Source organism: Lycium barbarum, chromosome 5 (assembly GCF_019175385.1).
Source record: "Lycium barbarum isolate Lr01 chromosome 5, ASM1917538v2, whole genome shotgun sequence".
Taxonomy (NCBI): domain Eukaryota; kingdom Viridiplantae; phylum Streptophyta; class Magnoliopsida; order Solanales; family Solanaceae; genus Lycium; species Lycium barbarum.
In genome coordinates this window covers 123226370-123236893 of record NC_083341.1, presented here as the reverse complement: position 1 = coordinate 123236893, position 10524 = coordinate 123226370, and the positions used below count along the sequence as shown (strand labels likewise).

Genomic DNA, 10524 nt, shown 5'->3' with positions numbered 1-10524 from the left:
TAGACTCTCACAGTCTATCGGATTTTATGAAATTTATATCCAAGAGGATTTTGCTAGTCTATTGCAGATTAGAGAGATCGATTAAGAGGCACTCAATTTAGCCTATTAGTAAAATGTATACAGCGGTGACAACCAGGAGGTGGTTCAATTTTCGTGACAATACATAGTCTCCAGACAATTTGTTTTTCTTTTACTATGACCAACACTGAAAATATGCCGATAAGTTTGAAGGGGACAAACGATTGTTCAATTCATGCAAGAAAAATACACAACGGAAAGTTAAATGACGACCATTTAGCTAGTAGCTAGACCGACACACACATTTGAGAACAAATTAAAATTACATACTAAGATCAACAAAATAAAAAGTAACATAACCATGATTTGTTATTTTTATATATATAGGGGCACTATCATCTTGTTCATAAGTTAGCCTACTCTCAAACCCAAAACAGGTTCAGAGTTGAAGACTCTAGACGAGAGCATTAATTAAATGGGGTCTCTTGGAATAAGTGAGATTGATTATCAGAGCAGCAATGAGATTAATGAGATGGAGTTTGAATTCGATCCCAGTGCCCCTCCTCCATTTAGGCTGGCTGAGATACGAAATACAATTCCTAAGCATTGTTGGGCTAAGGGTCCATTCAGGTCCTTGAGCTATATATTCAGGGACCTAATATTGGTTGCTACATTCATTGGGACTGCAGTTTAATTGCTTGGATAGTTGGTTATTTTACCCAATTTATTGGGCGATCAAGGCACCATATTTTGGGCAATCTTTGTTCTTGGACACGGGGGTGGAGCTAGGTAGCCTCCAAGGGGTTCATCCGAACCCCCTTGACGAAAAATTATTGTATATATCAGGTTAAAAAAAATTATGTATATACAGTAGATGTTGAACCCTCTTGGCTTCTTTGTGTATTTACTTCTTCATATATTTGACCTCCTAGGTGAAAATCCTGGCTCCGCGTTGGACATGATTGTGGGCATGACAGCTTTTCAGACAGCCAGTTGCTAAATAATGTAATTGGTCACATACTACATTCTGTTATTCTGGTAACCTACCATGGATGGAGGATCAACACAAAGCTCACCATCAGAACCAAGGAAATGTGGAGACGGCTAAGTCTTGGGTGCGGGTGCCGGAAAAGCTAGACAAGAAATTAAAGTAGGTAATTCAACAAAGATTCTAAGATATAAGATCCCATCTCCATTGTTAGCATATCCAATGTACTTGATGAAGAGAAGTCCAGGAAAATCTGGTTCTCATTGCAACCCGTACAGTGATTTGTTTCAACCCCATGAGAGAAAATATATTGTAACATCAACTGTATGCTGGACTATCATGGCAGCTCTCCTGGTTTATGTATGCACCCTCTTTGGTACTCTCTAAATCTTCAACTTTTATAGCGCTCCTTATTTGATTTTTGTAATGTGGTCGGACTTTGTTACTTACCTGCATCACCATGGCTACGAGAAGAAACTTCCCCGGTACCGTGGCGAGGGGGTCTAACCACAGTTAATAGAGACTACAGATTGTTCAGTAACATACATCGTGACATTGGAACAAATGTTAATCACCATCTATTTCCTCAGATAACACATTATCAATTGAGAGAAGCGACAAAAGCAGTACTTGGGGAGTATTACAGAGAGCCAAAAAGCAATCAGGGGCAATTCCTTTTCACTTGGTGAAGGTACAAGGAGCATGAAACAGGATCATTATGTTAGCGATTCTGGGGAGATTGTTTTCTATCAGAACGATCCACACCTCTTCCAATCTTCTCCTCCAAAGCAAGACTGAATCAATCTCTGCAACTCACATGGGGGAGAGAGAGAGACAGAGAGAAAGAAAAATTAAAAGAAACTCGCAACCTACTTAATTAACTAGTTTCAGAAACTTGGTCTTAGCTATAGTTTTGTAATGTCAAACAATTGGAAAATAGATTTGATGGCTGAAAAAATTAAGTTAGCCTACGTAACCCCTACTCATACTAAAACCTTTCAAGAAAATCAAGCCCAACGTAGTTCTATAAAATATTACTGGCTAACCACATGTGTTTTTTTTTTTTTTTTTTGAAAATTCACAAACTAATACTTGAATTAAACGTAAGGAGAATGTAAATAATCCAAATCAGCACATGTTAATGTACCAAATAACTCAACAAGTACCCATGTACCTGAGAATTTTCTCAGATTTGGCTTGGCAAACAGGGGCAGTAAATTACTACAGCTGCAAAATGATTAAAAAACTTCTGTTACAACTGCTTGGACAATGAGCGCCAACGCTCAATACAACCAATATATACAAATTAATCAACTGCTAAATTAAGGGGAGACTATGATATTCCTTTACAAACTCCCCTCAGCCCCCTTACTCTGTGCTAGCCAGGAAAATGTGAATCTATAACTCTATCTATGAAGCAAGGGAAAACATATTTGTGTTGGTTTTTTAAAACATGGTGCAACAAAAAGGTTAAAAGTATTGATTGAAAATTGTCTCTCAATTTTTATTAAGCATAGAGGGTTTAAATAGCTAACTTAACAACAGAAAATCTGTAGAATAATTTCAAAAGGCTAAAGTGACTCAACAACCTAAACAAATCTAATAGAAATTTGAAATTCAAATCCATCCTAAAACTGAGCAACTTATTATGTTAAAAGTTACTGCAGTAACTAAAAGCAATTTTCAAGAATTTGCCTTCATTGATGGCTCAACTTTTGCTTCTTTGCCTGTTTTCTCAACCGCTCCCTCCTTTCTTCTTCTTCTATCTTCCGGAGTTCTTCTTCGTCCTCTTCCTTTGCTATTTTCGCACTTTGTTTTTCTTCCCTCAGTATGTCATCAAAATTAGCCTCCATATCACTAGTATCATCATCATCATCATCATCATCCCGATATCTGTTGGGATTATACCCAAACATCCTCCTAATGATCATACTAATAGCTTCTGCTCCATCATCATCTTCATCGTCGTGTCTCATTGGTTTTCTTACTGGGAGCCTATCTTCCAAAGAACGAGTTGCGTTTTTAGGAGGCAGTTTGGACAATGGCACTGTCTGTTTCTGCATAATCGGCTTAGGTCTGTATGAAGGCTCAGCTTGTTTTGGCATCACCTTTGACTTTCCAGATTGTAGTACTATTTCCTTTTTCTGTACCAAGGATTGCCTTGGAATAGAAGGTTGCAACTTTGAAGGGGTTGGCTTGTGCAAAGCAGGCACGGTGCTCTTGACATCTGGTGTCAAAACCCTCTTTCCATTTGGACCTAATGCTAGTTGAGTTTGCTTACTAAGAGAAACTGATTTCTGATTCAACAGTTTCGATTGCATTTGGCTGCTTCCCGATATAGGTTTCCCGTGCACTTGACGATCATTTAGCAGCTTTCTCGCTGTATTGGTTGAAGAATATTGCTTGCTGCTTGGTGGTAAAGCTACTCGCCCATCAGAGGCTTTATGAGATAAGGAACCTCTTGATGGAGCAGGAAGTTCTGCATCATCGGATAATAAAAATGAGTAATCTCTGGTACGTTTTAACATCTGCACCTTTGTCAACATCGACAACTTTCTTTTTGCTTTCAGGTTATCGTCAAAATCCACCCATCTTTCTATGACATTATTACGAGCAGCGCCTTCTCTTTCTCTTTGCCGTTGTGTCTTCAGCAACTTGACTTTCACTTTCTCTTCACGCAACTGATGCTGTTCATCAAACTCATGATTGCCAAGTAGTAGTTGTTGTTGTTCGGACTTGAATATTGCGTTGGCAAAACGTTTCTTGAGCATCGCAGCTCGGATTTGTTGGTTGTCTTTTTCAGACATCGTGACATTAAGATCATGACCGGAATTGGAAACTTGAGAGATTTTCCTCTTCCGGCAGCAAGCCATCTTAGTTTCGACGGCAAATTTTGGCTGAGAACAAAGCGTTAGGTTTACTAAGCCCTAAGCTCTGTGTAAAGAATTGAGTGTATATACAAAATTTACTATGTGCACTATGATATATATAGGTAACATTAGGCTTTCCGATTTCCTATAGGAATAAGGTGAGGGTTTCCTAAACTAAATAAAGTTTAGTTACCGAGTCAAATAAAGGAACGTTCAAAAAGTAAGAAAATATTAAGCATTTAATGCAAATTAGTTTCTTTATGTTTAATTTCTTATCACAGTGCAATTAAATATGGAAATTTCCATGACGAAGAGAGTCGCTTAGCTTTTTAAATGTGACATTAGGTTCTTGATGATTTGTGGTAATATATATGTTATACTCTCTTTCCCAATTTTTGTGGTATCGTTCGAATTTTGAGAGTCAACTTTTTAATCAACGTAAATTTGAACATAGAATATTTATAAAATTTTCATATTTAGAAATTATGGTAAAAGTACTATAACTCACAATATTGACCATCTATATATCTATATAAAGCCAGGGCTTAGGCCCGCTGATGTGGCAGGCTTCAATGATCAGAAAACCTATTTATCTTTTCTCTCAAATTTTTGGTCATATTTCTTAGTTTTTTAGAATTTCCCTGCGCTAAAAAAAAAAAAAAGGACACGCCTTATATTATGAAAAGAAAAAAGTGATGAACCGTCTTCACTGTTCAAAATTGCTTCCGTCTCTTCCTCTTCTTTCTCCCGCGAAGATTGCTCTTCTTGAACGATTCATATCCATGGCTACCATTGCTGGAGCCAGAGCGGAACTAGATAACGTTGACGGATTTACAAGCAAAAATTATGCAATTCTCCACTAAATACCTCCGCTCCTAAACGAGTTACCCACTTCTTAACTCCCTTTTAATTCTCTGACTTTGCCGAAATTTCTTCCGCCATCTTTGTCAGCTTGTCTTGCAGGATTCTTACTGGGTGTGCTCTGGCGGTTGGATACAATCGGAATCTCTTCCTCTGATAGCCGCAAAACGACCTCGGACCAAATATGGTACCTACATATACTCTCATTCTCTTTTTATATTGATTAAAATTTTCAATCCTCTTAGTAAAAGCTAGGGTCTGTTTTTACACTGTAGAGAACTTTTTTTAAAATGGATTTCCTTGTGCTTTGGGGCAGATATTAGGATAACAAGTGAAGAAAATAATGATCTTTTAAAGGAAGTCTGGAGAAGTAAGACAAACAGACGGTCCTTTATCATTACATGGTTATATATTACACTATGATTTAGTTTTATGTAGGGATTTTTTAGAAAGCAGAGAGAAAGTTCCTATTTTCTGTTCTTCTGCGCTCTCTTCTTTAGAGGCAGAAATAATAGAGGAGATACCTTACTCAGACCATCTTCGTCTGTTCTCTTTACTGCTATAACCTGCGTGCTCACATAGCAAGCAAAGTGATTGTTTGATACACGAAATTGGGGATTAATTGTAATAGTCTATTCATCATTTCAGTTGGTTAAAAGTTAGTTAGCTAAGTGCCATGTCAACTATCCAGTTAGTTAGGAGTTAGTTGAGGGATATTCTGAATTAGTCAGTGGCGGGAAAGTTAGTTAGAAGTGGTTATTAGTTGATTGTTCAGATTTAGCTATAAGTGGTTGTAGATCCCACTATTGTATTCATTCACTTTCATATTACTTGATTCTTAATACAAGAACTCTACTTTCTCTATCATTTGTATCTTTTCCATTCAATTGAGCTATACACTCGAATTCTTCCATTGAATTCCTGTTCTAGCTATAGAATTACTCAAATCAGTCTTGGATTTTTGTGATTCTGCTATCATTGGTATCAGAGCTTTATGATTCTCGGCTAAAAATGGCGAAGGGAACTAGGTCAAATAGGGATCAAGGGACTGAAAACACCATGGAAGGTGTTGATGTTTGAGAATTGTTGCAGAAATTGGTTACAGACATGGGAACTCTTACTGGGGGAGTGGCTTCATTGAAGAGATTGGATCAAATTGTGGCCCAATTGAAGGAACATGTAGAGGGAACCAGAATTGAAACTTCACCAGTGATAAATGTTGTTGAAACTTCAAGAGAAAGAGTGTCAAGGGATAAGCAAGTAGTTGATGATGAACATAGAGATAGAAACAATACAAATTATCAGAACTACCCTGGGATATCTAGATATTCAAAAGTAGATTTTCCAAGATTTTCTGGTGATGATTTGAAATCATGGCTATTCAAGGTTGAGCAATTCTTTAACTTTGATAACATTGCCATGGACAAGAGAGTGGGATTAGCAGCAATACATCTTGAAGGTGAACCAATTAAGTGGCACCAATCGTTTATGAGGTATAGGCAATACACTTACCCTCCCCCCCCCCCCCCCCCTACTTGGAATGAATATGTAATAGCTTTAGTTGAAAGATTTAGGGCTGATTATAATGACCCAATGGAAGAGATCAAGAAGATCAGGCAAACTGGCTCTGTGAAAGATTATCAAGCCATGTTTGAAAGTAAATTGACTAGAGTCAATCTATCTCAAGAAAATGCAATTAGTTGATTCATTGGAGGACTTAAGGATGATTTGAATAGGGCTGTTAAATTGATAAGTCCTACCACTCTTTCTCAACCGTATAGAACTGTTAGGATGCAAGAATCCTTCCTAGATGCTCAGGAAAAGGCTTACAGATATGCATCAATGTCATCAACAAACTCTAGTTATGGTTATAAGAGGAATAGTGAGCAAAAAGTCCAAACTAAACCTTTGTTACCTACTCCTGGAGGGGGGGGGGGGGGACACTACAAGCAATAAAGGGATCATCAGAAGAAAGCTAAGTGTTGAGGAGATGAATGAGAAAAGAGCTCAAGGGTTATGCTACTTTTGTCCAGAAAAGTATGTATTGAGGCATAAGTGCAAGAATCTAAAACAACTGTATTTGTTGGAAGTAGAGAAGACAATTGAAGAACACTATCACATAGAGGAGGAGTTGATAGATAGCATAGAGATGGAAATAATGGACCCAAACCAATCTCTGGAATAGATGGAGATTTTTGTACATACTCTAAATGGTTCATTTGGGTTCAGAACACTAAGGGTTACTGGTTATCTCTAAGAAACCATTGCATATCTTAGTTGATACTGGTAGTTCCCATAACTTCATTGACCCTGATATGGTGAAGCAATTAGGGTGTTCAACTAGAGTAACTACACCACATCAAGTGTCTGCAGCAAATAAAAATGACATGAGAGTGGATAAGATCTGTGAAATCACTTGGTTGCTACAAGGTGCTGAATTCACTGCTGAGTTTTTACTACTACACCTAGGGTCTTATAGAGTAGTGCTAGGTGTTCAATGGCTACTGACATTAGGGGATATCAAAATGAACTTCAGTAAACTCACTATGGAGTTTGTGTATAAGGGAAAAAAAACACTTGTTAAGAGGAGCAGGCAAGCAGGTTGTGACATCAGGAGCTGGAAAGATTGACAAAGTATCAGGTAATGGATCACAACTTTGTATGATTCAAGTAGTACCTGCTATGTTTTATGAGTTACATGGCCATGCTTTAAAAACAATACAAGAATCAGTGGAAGAATCTAGGTTGACTGAATTGTTAAAAGAGTTCAAATGTTTGTTTGATGAACCTACTCAGTTACCACCATTTAGGGGTGTTTTTGACCACCGAATAGTTTTACATTCTGGTACCGAACCCATTAACAAGAGACCCTATAGATATCCTTCTGTTAAAAAGGATATAATTGAAGGCTTGGTAAAACAAATGCTTGATCAAGGTATAGTACAACCTAGTTGCAGTCCATTTGTATCTCCTGTTGTCTTAGTGGGAAAAAAAATGGCACTTGGAGGCTATGTGTAGATTATAGGGACTTGAACAAAAGTACTGTGAAAAACAAGTTTCCTATCCCTATTGTAGAGGATTTATTGGATGAATTAGGTGGTTCTAAGATCTTTTCAAAGATTGATCTTAGATCTGGTTATCACCAGTTGAGAATGGCAGTTGATGATATACCAAAGATTGCATTTAGAACACATTTTGGTCATTATGAATATTTGGTCATGCCATTTGGGTTGTCAAATGCCCCTGCCATATTTCAAGGGTTGATGAACACAGTATTTCAAGCTTTTCTCAGGAAATATGTGTTAGTCTTCTTTGATGACATTTTGATTTACAATCAGAACCTTGAGGATCAATTATTGCACTTGACATATGCTTTTGTAGAAATGCAGAAACACCAGCTTTTTGCCAAACAAAGCAAGTGTTTCTTTGGTGTTCAAAAGATAGAGTATTTGGGTCATTTTATTTCTGAGGAAGGGGTTTCCACAGATCCTCAGAAAATCTCAGCTGTCAAGAATTGGCCTATACCAACCACTCTTAAACAACTAAGAGGGTTTCTTGGCCTTTCTAGTTATTACAGGAGGTTTGTGCAATGATTTGGATTGATTAGTGGACCTTTGACTGATCTTTTAAATAAGGATAGCTTCAGCTGGTCTTCTGAGGCTACTAAAGCATTTGAGGAACTGAAGCTAGCACTTATTCAAGTTCGTGTGTTGGCTTTACCTGATATGAACAAGACCTTTATTGTGGAAACTGATGCTAGTGGTTATGGCATTAGGGTTGTTCTGATGCAAGAAGGTCATCCTATTGCATTCATCAGCAAAATACTTTCTTCCAAGCATGTTGCAATGTCTGTATATGATAGGGAGTTGCTAGCTATTGTGCATGCTGTCACTAAATGTTCTCAATACCTACTGGGTCAAAAATTCATTATAAGAACTGATAGAGCTTTGAAGTTCTTAATGGAGCAGAAGATCCACACTAACTCTCAACTCATGTGGTTAACCAAACTCATGCCATTTGACTATACTATTGAGTATAAGAAGGGGTCTAATAATAAAGCAGCTGATGCTCTCTCTAAGGTGACTGGATCTGAGATATTAGCTTTGGCAGGTTCTGAGTTGTTACAAGCTACAGCTCAAAGTTGGGAAACTGATCCTGAAATAAAGGCCATACTGGTGCACTTATAGGCTAATCCAAACTTGAAATCTCATTTTTCTTGGTGTAATAGATAGTTGAGAAGGAAAGGCAGATTAGTGGTGGGCAAAGTCATTCAGTTGAGACAAGACATTATAGGATATTGGCATGTTTCTCCAAATGGTGGTCATTCAGGAGTGGAAGCCACCTTAATAAGGTTATTGACATTATTCTACTGGAAGAGCATGAGAGAGGATGTCAAGAAGTTTGTGAAATGTTGTGTTACTTGTCAAAAGAACAAGTCTGATTTATCTGCATGCCCTGGCCTACTGCAACCCCTCCCAATTCCTGAGGTGGTATGGTCCTAAATCAGCATGGATTTCATTGATGGTCTTCCTAAGTCTAATAGTCATGAAGTTATACTGGTGGTTGTAGACAGACTGAGCAAGTATGCTCACTTTACCCCTCTGAGACACCCATATACTGCACAGTCAGTTGCTAAAGCAGTACTTAATGAGGTGGTTAAGTTGCCTGGTTTGCCCGACAATATAACAAGTGATAGAGATGTTATTTTTTTGAGTACTTTCTGGTAGGAGTTGTTCTTAATTCAAGGGGTCCAACTCAACACTTCTTCAGCATATCATCCTCAATCTGATGGCCAGACTGAGGTTGTGAATAAGTGTTTAGAAATATATCTCAGGTGTTTTTGTGCTGAAAATGCTACAAATTGGTTTGAGTGTTTACTGTTGACACCCAATTTTGTCCCATCATACCTATCATTTTCTGATAAAATATGCCAGTCTGGCATTCAATGAAGGTAGCAGTCATTTCTCTATCATTCATCGGAGGTTGAACCCTAGCCGCTTCTGACCTCCAACGTAACGCATACTCGCGGAATGTCTCAGCTGATTTCTTGGTTAACTTAGTCATGTAGACTCTATCTGGCGTGATATCGGTGTTAAAACTGAATCTGTCCATAAAGTCTTGCGCCATGTCACTCCAACCGCGCCATTTACGGACGTCCTGTTGTGTATACGAAGTAAGTGCTTCGCCAGATAAGCTTCTTATGAAGAGCTTCATCCTTATGTTCTGGTCTCTGCCCACTCCAACCAGTTTGTCACAATAAGCCCTTAAGTGTGTATGAGGGTCGCCTGTTCCATTGAACGTGTCAAATTTCGGCGGTTTGTAGCCTACGGGTAAATCGACGTCAGGTTGAACACAGAGATCCTCGTATTCTACACTCTTAGTTCCCCTAGCAACTTGAAGATTTCTCATTGCTTATGGATTTATAACTTTGCAAGGGTTGTGGACAGGTGACGAGAATGGAACATATGCTATTATGGCACATATCATCAAGTCCCCGAAGACAACCGGAGACATATCATCAAGTCCCCGAAGACAACCGGAGACATCGCATGGCTACACGGCCTCACCTGCATAAGCCAAACGGCTATACACTTACTTTACTCCTTACTTTATTTCTCTATTTCATCATCTACTTTACCTACTTTAACGAGTTTACCTTAAATTTCGCAGATATCATTTATCATCGAGTCCCGGAAGACAGCCGGAGGCCGTATCACTATCAGCTCCAAACTGCAACTAGAGATATTATTACATCCTCGGCATCCGCATCACACATTCATTCAAGTC

The 10524-nt window shown here is 38.3% G+C and overlaps 2 protein-coding genes and 1 pseudogene across 2 annotated transcripts; 2 read left to right on the top strand and 1 right to left on the bottom strand.

Annotated features, from left to right (window-relative positions):
- The first annotated feature begins 493 nt into the window (after positions 1–493).
- On the top strand, positions 494–2264 carry LOC132642683 (omega-3 fatty acid desaturase, endoplasmic reticulum-like; annotated as a pseudogene).
- A 285-nt stretch (positions 2265–2549) lies between these two features.
- LOC132639721 (uncharacterized) lies at positions 2550–3879 on the bottom strand. The gene has a single exon (XM_060356151.1). The coding sequence runs from the start codon at positions 3877–3879 to the stop codon at positions 2704–2706; it is 1176 nt and encodes a 391-aa protein (XP_060212134.1). The 3' UTR covers positions 2550–2703.
- A 1965-nt stretch (positions 3880–5844) lies between these two features.
- On the top strand, positions 5845–9178 carry LOC132639720 (uncharacterized). The gene is made up of 7 exons (XM_060356150.1): positions 5845–6230; positions 6312–6394; positions 7015–7186; positions 7302–7672; positions 7813–8317; positions 8378–8912; positions 8966–9178. The coding sequence occupies exons 1-7, from the start codon at positions 5845–5847 to the stop codon at positions 9176–9178; spliced, it is 2265 nt and encodes a 754-aa protein (XP_060212133.1).
- The last annotated feature ends 1346 nt before the right edge of the window (positions 9179–10524 follow it).

Bases quoted from the DNA above. Each gene is read 5' to 3' on its own strand.
- LOC132639721 (XM_060356151.1), bottom strand. From the start codon at position 3,879: ATGGCTTGCTGCCGGAAGAGGAAAATCTCTCAAGTTTCCAATTCCGGT.
- LOC132639720 (XM_060356150.1), top strand. From the start codon at position 5,845: ATGGGAACTCTTACTGGGGGAGTGGCTTCATTGAAGAGATTGGATCAA. The intron at 6,395-7,014 runs GTAAATTGACTA...TGCATATCTTAG, and splicing joins TTATCAAGCCATGTTTGAAA to TTGATACTGGTAGTTCCCAT. The intron at 8,318-8,377 runs GTTTGTGCAATG...AAATAAGGATAG, and splicing joins CTTTCTAGTTATTACAGGAG to CTTCAGCTGGTCTTCTGAGG.